The sequence below is a fragment of the Anopheles nili genome, chromosome X (assembly GCF_943737925.1).
Source record: "Anopheles nili chromosome X, idAnoNiliSN_F5_01, whole genome shotgun sequence".
Classification (NCBI taxonomy): Eukaryota; Metazoa; Arthropoda; class Insecta; order Diptera; family Culicidae; genus Anopheles; species Anopheles nili.
In genome coordinates this window covers 14,032,192-14,047,549 of record NC_071293.1, presented here as the reverse complement: position 1 = coordinate 14,047,549, position 15,358 = coordinate 14,032,192, and the positions used below count along the sequence as shown (strand labels likewise).

Here is a 15,358-nt window from a genome sequence, read left to right as displayed (position 1 = left end):
AATGGGCAAGATGATGATATATTATTCGATGACTTTAATTTGAATTACTTCGGAAACAACATTATAACTTGACGTCTTGTTTTGTGCCAGCAACCTCGGACTGTACTTGTTGCTCCATTTCTTGAGCCAATATTCTCATCCTGCCATTCCTTACCTATCAATTGTTCTGCTTCACAAATAGTAGCCGTGATTCCAACTATTATGAAGCCGACAATGCCATCCAGTGCCACGATTGCTCAATTTCATTTCCTTGGTATGCCTCACTGATTATCTTAGCTGGGTTATAAAATTAACCTCTGTGAGAGCTGAAACATAAAATAAATTGTTTCAATAAGAAAAATATAGACATTAAAATGGAATTCTTTTGACAGAATAATTCTTGTAAAAGGTGTTTCCATTTTTCTCAAAAAAATTGCTAAATAATTTAAAGTTTAGTTATGTGTATTAAATTGTTATGTGAGTACGCGGGGAAATACGCATAATAATTTAAAGTTTCTTTCAAGAAATTTGATAAATTTTTAAAAAGATGCAATATTGAAAATTAGTTCATTTGGTCAAATTCTACTGCATCTGTAATTATAAAAACTGTCACAAGATTAAAATTTTCGTTATGCACATATTATGTCTTTTTTTAAATTATTGAAAAAAAAACTCTCATGTTATCAAAATGGAATTATCAATATAGAGCAATCAATGTTACCCAACGTTCAATCCACAAACTACAAAAGATTACGTACGTTCATTCGAAATATTTTAATATATTTTCCCTTTTTTTGAAGTGTTTTCCATCACTATGCATAACAAATATAAATGTTTCAAGATAATTGATATTTTGTATTAAACGTTTTAGTAAATATAATCTCCAATTAAGAAAATTTGATAAATAATACATTTACGACTTATTCATTCACAGAAAATAAAATAATAAGATATGTTCACAACATAATTTTGGCTAAAGTCTATAAAAATATGGTATTTTATTCGATTCTTGATCATTTTATGCCTGTGTAATTTACAAATATTTAAATAAAAAAAAATTAGCAAAAAGAGTAAAGATTTCCACCCTTTTTACCTCGTACGTTCATTGAAACTAATTAATCCTGTTCGGATCTAGTTTCACTAGAAAGCTTATTTAATTAAAGTTCCTTATTGCATTTAAATTGAATTGAACATCCGAATCAATCAACTGGTCATTCGTTATGTCTAGAGATCTATTATGCTGGCAATATTTATTGTTACTATTTAAGGACAAATAAAAAAACCATTCCAGTCAAAATGTATTTAAACCGCCGTTCAATATTATTGGCAGGGTTCTCTTACCTCAAAAGATATGCCAAAAAAATGCAATCTCCAATTTTTACAGCTTATATATATTTACAGCATAACACGGTTTAATTATTTTCAAAGTGAGCAATCTTCAGTCCGGTTCAATCTTCAAAACACCTTATTGAAGCCTTGAATCGCAATCATATCTTCTAACAGTACCAAATATATTCTAACCAAAAAAAAATGCAAACAAACCGTGGACCCTAAAAATATCAAGTGTTACTGGTTGGCCTTGTATAAACTGTTATCAGAGCTTTACAGTTGGTATAAAATTTCAGTTAAAATACATAACATATTAGCTATTGCACATGCAAGAGATATATTGCTTCATTCTCCTGATACAATTGGTTGTTTGAGAGAAGAAGAAATAGAAATATTTTAATGCTGACACGACTGGTCATTCATGTAAATCATCTAAGAAATTCAATTTGCACAATTTCCAAGAATGAAGCAAACCACATTGCATGGCAAAATAGATGACCAGTGCATTTAAAGTGACACACTAACCGACTCAAGAAAAGCATTATACCCGCAAAAGCCAAGGTAGCCACTCAGATAATAAGCATTGCCTGACGCAAATCAAAAATGGGTCATCACACCCGTAACGGGACCACCAACCCAAAAACATTCATTATAATTATGATAGAAAATTTACTTTGTTATTAACTAAAAAGGATATATTGAATAATAATTGAATATAAATAAAGTAACTCTTAACGATAGCAGGGGAGAATCAGTCTAGAAAGCAAACATAACACTTGGGGTTTTAAATTCAAGACCTTTGATTGTCCCCCTCCTCAAGCTAAGGCCTCAAAGTCTCCAATGATCCAGTAAGGGAAATCTTTTCTACATTTACATTACATAGTGATCGTGCACAATTTATATTACATAGTAACATAGTGGAAATCTTTGTGCAAGTTATATTAAAGTGACCATATTAAGTTATATTATAGTGACCGTAGAGCCACCAACCAAATCTTTTTATATTACAATTGAATGGCATTCAAATAGATGATCAATGCACAAATATAAACCGATTGAAGATAATAAAATACATCCGCAAGAAAAGGTAGCCACCCAGACATATAGCCAAATAAGCATTTCTTTACGCAAAAAAGGAGATATTGTTCGCGAAGGAACCACCAACCCAAAACATTCATATTAATTATGTAACAGAATACAAAAAAAAACTGGATGAATCAAAACTACTTTTAAGTATAAATAAAATCAATCTTGACCTGGACAGGGCCAGCAGTCGGAGAGGAGCCGAGCAGAAGCGGTTCAGAAGGCTAACTCAACTCTTCGTGTTTCAATTCAAGATCTCTGAGTATCCCTCTACCCTTGTACAGTGGGCACTCCCATACAAATACCGGGATAAAAGTCTAGCGCCATTATATACCGAAAAATTTGTTGAAACGTACAATTTGGTATTACTGAAAACGGTATATGATCAGTTTTTGGTAATTCATGCCCTTTTGCATATTAAGAATCCTTGAAAAAGTTTTTTTAAGTATTCTAACGCCTGTGTGTATACAATTGCTAAACGTTTCGTTATATTCAAACGAACTGATCGGGTAAATTTATTCATTTTTGTTGAATGCATAGCCACAAAACAATTTAAATAATATAGTAGGCAAAAGGAATTTAAATAATAAAGTAAAACTCCCGCAACGGAAAAAGGACTACGATTGGAAACTCGGTGCATGGAACTGCAGGTCTCTTACCTCTCCCGAGAGTACCAAAATTCTCGCAGAGGAAGTGAGAGCCTGCGGCTTTGAGATAGTAGCACTTCAAGAGGTCCGCTGGAAGGGAGTCTCGGAGAGCTGTTACAGTAGCAATTGCATGATCTACCATAGTGGTGGAGACAAACATGAGCTCGGTACGGTGTTCTAAGTTTTAGTGTCCACCAGCTGATCAACGACAACGGCATCCGGCTCATTAACTTCGCATCCTCGAAACACTTGAATATCCGTAGCACCTTCTTCCAGCACAAAACTCGATTCAGATACACCTGCAGGTCACCACAACAGATGTATTCCCAAATAGACCACGTTCTAATAGACGGAAGGCACTTCTCGGATATCATCGACGTACGAACGTACAGGGGCGCAAACGTCGACTCGGACCACTTCCTGGTCATGGTCAAGCTACGGCAGAAGCTCTGCGCTGCCAACTCACTGCGTCACCGGCATACCCCATGCCTAAACACGGATCGGCTGCTAACACCCTCTGTTGCCGAGGGCTACGCGTCAGCGCTTGAAGAAGCGCTACCGGACAATTACGTGACCGCCACATTGTCCCTCGACGCCCACTGGCGTATGGTGGAGCGAGCAATCAGCAGCACAGCCGAGCAGACACTAGGCTATAAGCCACGAGGCCAGAAGAAGGAGTGGTTTGATGACGACTGCAGGCGGGCACTACCCGAGAAGAACGCAGCGCGCACCCGAATGCTCCAGCGCGAAACCCGTCAGAACGTGGAACACTACAAACGACTGAGAACGCAGCAAACCCGGATCTTCGAGAGCAAGAAGCGTCGCTTCGAGGAGTCCGACGAACAACTCATGGAACAGCTATCTCAGTCGGGGAAATCTCGCCAGTTCTATAAGATGTTGAAGAAGACACAAGGCGGCTTCACGCCAAACGTCGCAATGTGTCGAGACGAGGAGGGCAACATTCTTACGAACGAGCGAGAGGTGATCAAAAGGTGGAAGTGCTACTTCAACGGGTACCTGAACGGAGCGGAATTACGGGAGCTCAACAGCAGTGCAAGCAGAATCGAGCAGCACATTAGCCGGGTGGCAGATGACGAGGTGCTCCCACCATCCTTGGAAGAAGTCACTAGCACCATCAAGCAGCTGAAACATAACAAAGCAGCTGGCAGCGATGGTCTGGTGGCAGAACTATTCAAGGTGGGTTCGGTTGAGCTTGCCGTCAATATGCACCAGCTAATTGGGAAAATCTGGAAGCAGGAAAGGATACCGGAGGACTGGAAGCTGGGTGTCATCCACCCAGTGTACAAGAGGGGTGACAGAATGGACTGTGTCAACTTTCGAGCCATCACAGTACTTAATACTGCCTACAAAATCCTATCCCAGATACTCTTCTGCAGACTCGCACCTCTTGCCAAAGATTTCGTCGGAAGCTACCAAGCTGGGTTTGTTGGAGGCAAATCCACCAACGACCAGATCTTCACTCTACGGCAGATCCTCCAGAAATGCCGAGAGCACCAGAACCAGACGCATCATCCCTTCATCGACTTCAAGGCGGCCTACGATACCATAGACCGGACTGAGCTATGGAACACCATGTAGCAGTACGGTTTCCCTGGGAAGCTGGTACACCTGTTGAGGGCCACGATGGATGGGGTGCTGTGCAAGGTGAGGGTGTCGAACATGCTGTCGGATCCGTTCGAATCTCACCGGGGTCTGAGGCAAGGTGATGGGCTCTCCTGTCTCTTATTCAACATCGCTCTGGAAGGTGTCATGAGAAGCGCGGACTTCGACATCCGTGGCACGATTTTCACCCGCTCCCTCCAATTCCTAGGCTTCGCGGATGACATCGACATCATCGGGCGGAACACAAGGATGGTGTGCGAGGCGTACACCCGACTAAAACGCGAGGCCGCAAGAATTGGACTAATGATCAATGCGACAAAAACAAAGTACCTGCTCGTCGGGGGCTCTGACAGTGACAGAGCCAGGCTGGGGAGCAGTGTATCAGTGGACGGCGACGAACTTGAGGTAGTGGAGGAGTTTTGCTACCTCGGCACTGTCGTAACTCCGGAAAACAACGTAAGTTGCGAAATCCGGAGGCGCATTGTTCAGGGGAATCGTGCCTACCATGGGCTCCACAAACTCCTGAGGTCCAGGTGGCTTCTTCCACGCACGAAGTGTGCCATTTACCGCACGCTGATAAGATCGGTCGTTCTTTATGGGCATGAATCCTGGACTCTGCTCACGGAGGACGTCAACGCACTCGCAGTCTTCGAGCGGCGCGTGCTCCGGTCTATCTTTGGCGGTGTATATGAGCAGGGCGTGTGGAGGAGAAGAATGAACCACGAGCTAGCTGAGCTGTATGGCGAGCCGGACATCCTGACGGTGGCGAAGGCCGGCAGAATGCGGTGGTTGGGGCATGTCATGAGGATGCCGGACTCATGCCCCACCAAGAAGGTACTCACCAGCGACCCGTCCGGCACAAGGCGACGAGAAGCTCAGCGTGCTCGGTGGATGGACCAAGTGGAGCAGAACCTGCGGGATATCGGATGCCACCGGGGATGGAGAGTTGCAGCCATGGACCGAGCGACCTGGAAAACGATTGGTGACCAGGACGACATGTCCAACATGACAACTAAGACGTGCTCAATATTGAGCAGGCCAGGAAAGAAGAATATATATATATATATATATATATATATATATATATATATATATATGTATATAAATATATAAATATATAAATATATATATATATATATATATATATATATATATATATATATATATATATATATATATATATATATATATATATATATATTTATTATATATTTATTATTTATTATATATTATATATATATATATATATATATATATATATATATATATATATATATATATATATATATATACCGCCGCCTACGTGTTGCGCAATCCGTCATCGCGCTCCAGCGTGGGCCTTACGCGGGAAGAGTTAACGAAAGCTGAAATCTTTATCTTTCGTGAAGTGCAGCAGGAAGCGTACCCGGAAGAGTGCGTCAAGCTGCAGAAGAATTCAGAGGTACCTAGGGGGAGTCCTTTATTCCAGCGAAGCCCGTACATGAGCGCGGAAGGTCTGTTGAGGATGCACGGAAGGATAGATAGATGCCACATTGCGGAACCGTCAACTAAGCGACCGATTCTCGTTCCCAAGCGTCATAAGATAATCGATCTCATCGTCGATGACATGCACCGGCGGTTCAAACACGGTTGCCAGGAGACGGTCATTAACGAAGTAAGGCAAATATATGGCATTCCGTCGCTTCGATCAACGTGTCGACGAGTGTCCAGAGAGTGTAAGCTGTGCATGCTGCGGAAGTCAAAGCCCACCCCACCTCAGATGAGCGAGCTTCCAGTCAGTCGTTTAGCGGCCTTTTCGAGACCGTTCTCGTATACTGGCATTGATTGTTTTGGCCCGATGATAGTCGTAAACGGACGTAAGTCAGAGAAGCGTTGGGGGGTTTTGTTTACATGTCTAACCATCCGAGCTATCCACGTCGAGGTTGTACGATCACTCTCCACAAGCGACTGCATTATGGCAATTCGCAACTTCATGGCGCGTCGTGGGGTACCCACCGAAATATTGAGCGACCGAGGGACCAACTTTGTCAGGGCTGATCGCGAGTTGAAGGAAGCGGCGATCTGGCTACGGAATGTGGTGAGTGCAGAATTTGGGGCACCAGAGCCCTTATGGAAGTTCAATCTTCCTGCGGAACCACACTTCGGCGGGGCATGGGAACGGATGATTCAGTTCGTCAAGTGGATGCTGACAAATACCCTGAACGAGAAACATCCCTCAGATGCAGTCCTGATCAACGCGCTGATCGAGGTGGAAAACCTCATTAATGCTCGACCGCTAACGCACGTTCCTGCGAACAGCGAAGACGGCAACCCGCTTACGCCTAACCATTTTCTTATAGGGTCCTCGACAGGTATAAAGCAATTAGTCAAATTCGACGACTCGTCATCAGCCCTAAGGAATAACTGGAAAGCGGCACAAGTTCGGGCAAATGAAATGTGGCAAAGATGGGTCAAGAATACCTGCCTACACTGACCAAACGGACGAAGTGGTTCGAACCGACTCCGTTACTAAGGGAAAACGACATCGTGGTGATAGTTGATGAAACGATGTACCGTAACTGCTGGCCACGGGGGCGTGTTGTCAAAGTAATACGATCGAACGATGGAGCGGTACGAAGAGCAACAGTGAGAACAGCGAAAGGAAATCTAATAGAAAGACCCGCGATAAAGCTGGTTCGCCTGGACGTCGAGCCAAGAGAATCTGCATTGTAACTGCAAAACAAAACAGCTGGTGGACTGTCACCTAAGTAACTGCTCGATACACGGCGTCACTTAAGCGACGGCTCGACACCCAGGCCAAGGTAAATACTGCGGCGCCTCTCAGTAGGACTAGACGCTAGGGGGCGCTGTTAAGGACTCGGCTTAGGTGAGAGCAGACCCAAAGTGACTGGCCGACAGAGGTCGCTACCAGGGGGCAAAGGTCGAACAAAGGAACGGACCAGCGTGTAGCCCGCGAGATTGGCGGGCCTTTTCAAATCAGCACTCGGAGGAGTATCAGGTTTTTTAAGCGCTCTCTTAAACTATCAATTAAAAAATAAAGATTGCTAAAATCGCGCAAATGCCCGAGTCTGAGTTTAAAATTCAACAATATAAATATGCACACTGGGGGGGCGAGTAACGCATGTAAGTCGCTTCATGAGACGCTCCGCTTAAAACTTTCGTTTCTTTATGTTTTCTTTTGTGCTTTGGTCAGTGTTTTTCACGGCTTATCGTGTTTTAAGTGCTTTTTCCCGCTGACCTACGTTTAGGGTCTCTCACGACGTGTGTTGCCTTCGATATTTCGGTTTTGTTCAGTTTCGACCTAACTTGCGTCGGTTCGCGCTTCTTTGTTTTTCGCGATGGCCTCCGTGTGCCGAGTTTGTGATTTGCCAACCGATGATGGCCCGATAGTTTGCGGCGGTAGCCTAGGGCTCTGTGTAAAGCCGTTTTCCACGCAAGGTGCCTCAAGCTACCCAAGACCTGCTCAAGCAGTTTGGCTCGGAGGGAGAATCTTGTGTGGTTTTGTAACTCTTGCCGGGCTGCCTTGGCTGGCGGGCCAACTATTCTCAGTGAGCTCAAACGTCTCATCAGTGAGATGAAAAGTGAGCTTCTCATCGAGATAAGCAAACGATCCCGATTGGATTGCACTGAGACTACCAACTCTAAATCGGGTACACAGATTCTTACCACTACTCCCGTCGACGCGATGCTTCCAGACCTTCACTCGGCAGCTATTACTACTACGGATGAACCTACCGATACTTTACGGATTGATGGAGTTCCTTCGTCGCCGGTGGATGTGTCAGCGGATAACGCAGAACTATACTCGGAACATACACGCAACGAACTGAACACACACCCACCGCTTCTTGCCGGGTCCTCCAACGAGTTTCTGCCGGGCGAGGGCCTTTTCGAGCCGGTTACTGAACCACGGGCCTGGCTATTCGTTACACGAGTTTCTCCGAATTGCACTGAAGAGCAGATGTGCACTTTTGTTTCATCTTGGATCAATTCCTCCGATTGTATTGCTCGCCGAATTTATCCTCGCGGCCGCGACCGAAATAGTTTGCGTTTCATCTCGTTTAAAGTGAGCCTGCAGCGATCACTTCGACAGGTCGCTCTTTCACCAACTACCTGGCCGAGAGGTTTTGTCTTCAGAGAATTTGAGTTTCGTCGCAGGAGCGAAGATTCTTTTTTCTCCCCGGAACCGTTTCACAATCCTGTAAAAACCACGCAACTCAACGACTTACTGCCACGTTAGCTTCGTCGGTGCACTCTAGTCCAGTCAGTAGGTCTCCTCTCACTGAGTTCCGCTCTAGCCCTGGAGTTAGTAACGGATTAAACGGCTCAAAAAACCTCTCAGTGTATTACCAAAATGTGCGTGGTTTGCGATCGAAAACCTCTGAGTTCTTCTTGAGCTCCACCTGCGCTGACTACGACATTATTATTCTGACTGAAACATGGCTAGATGACAATATTCCTTCACCGCTGCTTTTTGATGTCAGCCAATACACTGTTTTCCGTACGGATCGGTCTACCTCAAACAGCAAAAAATCTCGGGGCGGAGGTGTCCTTATCGCAGTGGCTTCGAGGCTTGACGCCTTCAGTTGCTCTGATCCGACTCCTCTCACGGAAAGTCTTTGGGTGCGCGTGAAAACATGTCAGCAAGAAATAATGATCGGTGCTATCTACGTGCCGCCGGATCACTCAAATGATCTGGCAACAATTAACTCCATCTGCTCCGAGCTTCGCGAGGTAAGAGAGAGTTCATCTCTCGTTCCGTGTGTCCTCATGGGTGACTTCAATCAACCTAACATACGCCGGACTCCTACACCTGGCTCTTTTCCTGCTCTAGACCTTGCCAGTTCACGATTTTCTCCTGCCTGCACTATGCTGTTCGACGAATTGCAGTTCTCCGGTTTGACACAGCTAAACTCCACTGCGAATGGGCACGGCACCCTGTTGGACCTAGTTTTCGTGTGCGATATGCTCATCGATTACTCGGTATCAATTGAGAGCAGCTTGGATCCGCTAATCGGGCTTGATGACTACCATCCCGCTTTGGTGCTTAAGGCTGTTTTGCCAAATGCTTCCGGTGAGTGTACGCGAGCATCTGCCTCTGCTTTACCGCAGCGCCGTTGGAACTTCCGTCGTGCTGATTTTGCTGGTCTAATGTCAGCTTTATTGCTTGCTGACTGGAATGAAATCATGTCTGATGCAGACCTCGATGTGAATGTTGATTCCTTTACCCTCACTGTTGTGGACCTCTTCGATGAGTATGTTCCCCAGTTTCGTGCTCTAAAGAAACCTCGTTGGGCGACCACTGCTCTCCGCCGATTAAAAAGGTACAAATCTACTTTCTACAAAAGATTCCGTCGAAACAACTGCGAACGGAACCGTTTAGCGTTTCTTGAGGCGGCTCGATTCTACAAAAATGAGAACAGGCGAGCTTATAAACGGTATACCTCTAGTCTTGAAGTTAGATTCAGAAAAAATCCCAAATCATTTTGGAAGTTTATCAAAAACAAACGAGGAGCTGGCAGTGGAGGCAAACGTGGTGGATTACCTTCTTCTATGAGCTTCAATGGCTCAGTGGTTTCCGGTGAACATAATATCTGCGATGCATTCGCAGCTCACTTTGCTTCAATGTACTCAAATGGTAGCCTGGACCAAAACAGTCTTGCTTCTGCCCTGGAGCCCATTTGCGAAGATATCTTCTTGTCCATACCGGTGTTCTCCGAAGAGCAGGTCTGCATGGCTATTGACGACTTGAAACTTTCCTACGCGTTTGGGCCTGACTACATTCCCAGCGCTATAATCATAAACTGCAAGGAAGCTCTGATTCCAGTCTTGACGTCGCTATTCAAGAAATCCTTGCAGTTGGAATGTTTCCCCAGCCGGTGGAAATCGTCTTGGATGTTTCCGGTATTCAAGAAAGGGGACCAAAGCCTTTGTTCAAACTACCGCGGAATCTCCATGCTGTGCTCCTGTAGCAAACTATTCGAGCTCTTGGTTGCGAGATACCTCATGCATGGATTCAAGCACTCTCTAAGTACTGACCAGCATGGATTCATGCCAAACCGCTCTATCGAGACAAATCTAGTAAGCTTTTTGAGCCACTGCTACGCCTTCTTGGACCAAGGCTTGCAGGTTGACGCCATTTACACCGACTTTCATTCAGCTTTCGACTCGGTCAACCACGCTCTACTCCTAGCCAAGATGACTAAATATGGAGTTAACGTTGAGCTGGTGCGGTGGCTCAAGAGCTTTCTGACCGATAGGCGCATTCTAGTCAATATTGGTGATGCCTTCTCGTCTCCATTCTCGAACGCATCTGGAGTACCGCAGGGCAGCATACTGGGACCTTTCCTGTTTACGTTATTCATCAATGACATCACGTTATGGATTCCTGGCGCATCGAAGCTGCTGTATGCTGACGACCTGAAAATTTTCTCGCATGTGCAAGGACTCGACGACTGCCAGAGGTTACAACTGTGTCTTGACCGGTTTAATTCGTGGTGTGCGACTAACTGTTTATCAATTAATGTAAACAAGTGTTGTGTTGTGTCTTTCTCAAGGAAAAAGTCTCACGTCTCGTTTAACTACTCACTGTCAGGGTCCTCAATTCCTCGTGCTGTCCAAGTTAGAGATCTCGGTGTTTTACTTGACCAGAAGCTAGTTTTAACAAACCACTTTGACTATATCGTCTCAAAAGCTCTTCGTTCTCTAGGCTTCATATTGAGAGTCTCCAAAAAGCTCTCAAATAACCCATTTACGATCAAAAGCTTATACTGCTCTATAGTGAGACCCATTTTAAAATTTGCTTGTGTTGTATGGTCTCCCATTCACCAACAACATATCAACAGACTTGAGCTTATTCAAAGACGATTGACGAAATTTATGTTTAACCGATTAACTTGGGCTAATAGGGTCAACAAGGCCAATTATAAAACGAGGTGCCTTCTTTTTGGCTTGGAGTCGCTCGAGCACAGAAGAAAAATGGCCAAATGTTTGTTTGTCTTTAAACTATTGAACGGCAACATCGATGCTCCCGCCATCCTAAGTAAAATAAATCTCACGGCGCCTAGCAGGTCGTTGAGACCCAGACAGTTGCTGGCGGTTGACTTCCGGCGTAGAGAGTACGGCACCTTTGACCCGTTGGTTCAAATGACTAGGGAATTTAACGAGATGTACCATGTGATTGACTTTAACCACTCAATGTTCAGTGTTAAAATGCGTCTACGTGCTCTTTACGGCTTGTGATTTATGTGATTTATGTGCTAAGCTATTTATTTGCGTCTGTACAATTTGCGTCATGTCTGATATGCGTTTTATTGTTAAGCTTTGTTTGTTTGATTGATTGAGTGATAGTTCTGTCTTGTAGGCCACTCGAGCCAGAAGATTTATTATAAATATATAAATGTAAATAAATAATATAATATATAAATATATATATATATATATATATATATATATATATATATATATATATATATATATATATATATATATATATTTATATATATATATATATATATATATATATATATATATATATATATATATATATATATATATATATAAATATATATATATATATATATATATATATATATATATATATATAAATATATATATATATATATATATATATATATATATATATATATATATATATATATATATATATATATATGTATATATATATATATATATATATATATATATATATATATATATATATATATATATATATATATATATATATATATATATTTATATTGTTGAATTTTAAACTCAGACTCGGGCATTTGCGCGTTTTTAGCAATCTTTATTTTTTAATTGATAGTTTAAGAGAGCGCTTAAAAAACCTGATACTCCTCCGAGTGCTGATTTGAAAAGGCCCGCCAATCTCGCGGGCTACTCGCCGGTCCGTTCCTTTGTTCGACCTTTGCCCCCTGGTAGCGACCTCTGTCGGCCAGTCGCTTTGGGTCTGCTCTCACCTAAGCCGAGTCCTTAACAGCGCCCCCTAGCGTCTAGTCCTACTGAGAGGCGCCGCAGTATTTACCTTGGCCTGGGTGTCGAGCCGTCGCTTAAGTGACGCCGTGTATCGAGCAGTTACTTAGGTGACAGTCCACCAGCTGTTTTGTTTTGCAGTTACAATGCAGATTCTCTTGGCTCGACGTCCAGGCGAACCAGCTTTATCGCGGGTCTTTCTATTAGATTTCCTTTCGCTGTTCTCACTGTTGCTCTTCGTACCGCTCCATCGTTCGATCGTATTACTTTGACAACACGCCCCCGTGGCCAGCAGTTACGGTACATCGTTTCATCAACTATCACCACGATGTCGTTTTCCCTTAGTAACGGAGTCGGTTCGAACCACTTCGTCCGTTTGGTCAGTGTAGGCAGGTATTCTTGACCCATCTTTGCCACATTTCATTTGCCCGAACTTGTGCCGCTTTCCAGTTATTCCTTAGGGCTGATGACGAGTCGTCGAAATTGACTAATTGCTTTATACCTGTCGAGGACCCTATAAGAAAATGGTTAGGCGTAAGCGGGTTGCCGTCTTCGCTGTTCGCAGGAACGTGCGTTAGCGGTCGAGCATCAATGAGGTTTTCCACCTCGATCAGCGCGTTGATCAGGACTACATCCGATATCCCGCAGGTTCTGCTCCACTTGGTCCATCCACCGAGCACGCTGAGCTTCTCGTCGCCTTGTGCCGGACGGGTCGCTGGTGAGCACCTTCTTGGTGGGGCATGAGTCCGGCATCCTCATGACATGCCCCAACCACCGCATTCTGCCGGCCTTCGCCACCGTCAGGATGTCCGGCTCGCCATACAGCTCAGCTAGCTCGTGGTTCATTCTTCTCCTCCACACGCCCTGCTCATATACACCGCCAAAGATAGACCGGAGCACGCGCCGCTCGAAGACTGCGAGTGCGTTGACATCCTCCGTGAGCAGAGTCCAGGATTCATGCCCATAGAGAACGACCGGTCTAATCAGCGTGCGGTAAATGGCACACTTCGTGCGTGGAAGAAGCCACCTGGACCTCAGGAGTTTGTGGAGCCCATGGTAGGCACGATTCCCCTGAACAATGCGCCTCCGGATTTCGCAACTTACGTTGTTTTCCGGAGTTACGACAGTGCCGAGGTAGCAAAACTCCTCCACTACCTCAAGTTCGTCGCCGTCCACTGATACACTGCTCCCCAGCCTGGCTCTGTCACTGTCAGAGCCCCCGACGAGCAGGTACTTTGTTTTTGTCGCATTGATCATTAGTCCAATTCTTGCGGCCTCGCGTTTTAGTCGGGTGTACGCCTCGCACACCATCCTAGTGTTCCGCCCGATGATGTCGATGTCATCCGCGAAGCCTAGGAATTGGAGGGAGCGGGTGAAAATCGTGCCGCGGATGTCGAAGTCCGCGCTTCTCATGACACCTTCCAGAGCGATGTTGAATAAGAGACAGGAGAGCCCATCACCTTGCCTCAGACCCCGGTGAGATTCGAACGGATCCGACAGCATGTTCGACACCCTCACCTTGCACAGCACCCCATCCATCGTGGCCCTCAACAGGTGTACCAGCTTTCCAGGGAAACCGTACTGCTGCATGGTGTTCCATAGCTCAGTCCGGTCTATGGTATCGTAGGCCGCCTTGAAGTCGATGAAGGGATGATGCGTCTGGTTCTGGTGCTCTCGGCATTTCTGGAGGATCTGCCGTAGAGTGAAGATCTGGTCGTTGGTGGATTTGCCTCCAACAAACCCAGCTTGGTAGCTTCCGACGAAATCTTTGGCAAGAGGTGCGAGTCTGCAGAAGAGTATCTGGGATAGGATTTTGTAGGCAGTATTAAGTACTGTGATGGCTCGAAAGTTGACACAGTCCATTCTGTCACCCCTCTTGTACACTGGGTGGATGACACCCAGCTTCCAGTCCTCCGGTATCCTTTCCTGCTTCCAGATTTTCCCAATTAGCTGGTGCATATTGACGGCAAGCTCAACCGAACCCACCTTGAATAGTTCTGCCACCAGACCATCGCTGCCAGCTGCTTTGTTATGTTTCAGCTGCTTGATGGTGCTAGTGACTTCTTCCAAGGATGGTGGGAGCACATCGTCATCTGCCTCCCGGCTAATGTGCTGCTCGTTTCTGCTTGCATTGTGCTGGACTCCCCTGATTCCGTTCCGTTCAGGTGCCCGTTGAAGTAGCACTTCCACCTTTGGATCACCTCTCGCTCGTCCGTAAGAATATTGCCCTCCTCGTCTCGACACATTGCGACGTTTGACGTGAAGCCACCTTTTGTCTTCTTCAACATCTTATAGAACTGGCGAGATTTCCCCGACTGAGATAGCTGTTCCATGAGTTGTTCGTCGGACTCCTCGAAGCGACGCTTCTTGCTCTTGAAGATCCGGGTTTGCTGCGTTCTCAGTCGTTTGTAGTGTTCCACGTTCTGACGGGTTTCGCGCTGTAGCATTCGGGCGCGCGCTGCGTTCTTCTCGGATAGTGCCCGCCTGCACTCGTCATCAAACCACTCCTTCTTGTGGCCTCGTGGCTTATAGCCTAGTGTCTGCTCGGCTGTGCTGCTGATTGCTCGCTCCACCATACGCCAGTGGGCGTCGAGGGACAATGTGGCGTTCGCGTTATTGTCCGGTAGAGCTTCCCCAAGCGCTGACGCGTAGCCCTCGGCAACAGAGGGTGTTAGCAGCCGATCCGTGTTTAGGCATGGGGT

General features: G+C 45.1%; 1 protein-coding gene across 1 annotated transcript in view; it reads right to left on the bottom strand.

Moving 5' to 3' along the window:
- The window catches only part of LOC128729032 (chaoptin), a 28,052-nt gene extending 12,949 nt beyond the window's left edge, over positions 1 to 15,103 (bottom strand). The window contains exons 1-2 of the mRNA XM_053822679.1: positions 14,858 to 15,103; positions 14,175 to 14,339 (exon numbers count right to left, since the gene is read on the bottom strand). Of these exons, the coding sequence (XP_053678654.1) occupies positions 14,175 to 14,339; positions 14,858 to 15,103 (411 nt within the window). The remainder of the gene's footprint in view (positions 1 to 14,174; positions 14,340 to 14,857) is intronic.
- Positions 15,104 to 15,358: the final 255 nt, after the last annotated feature.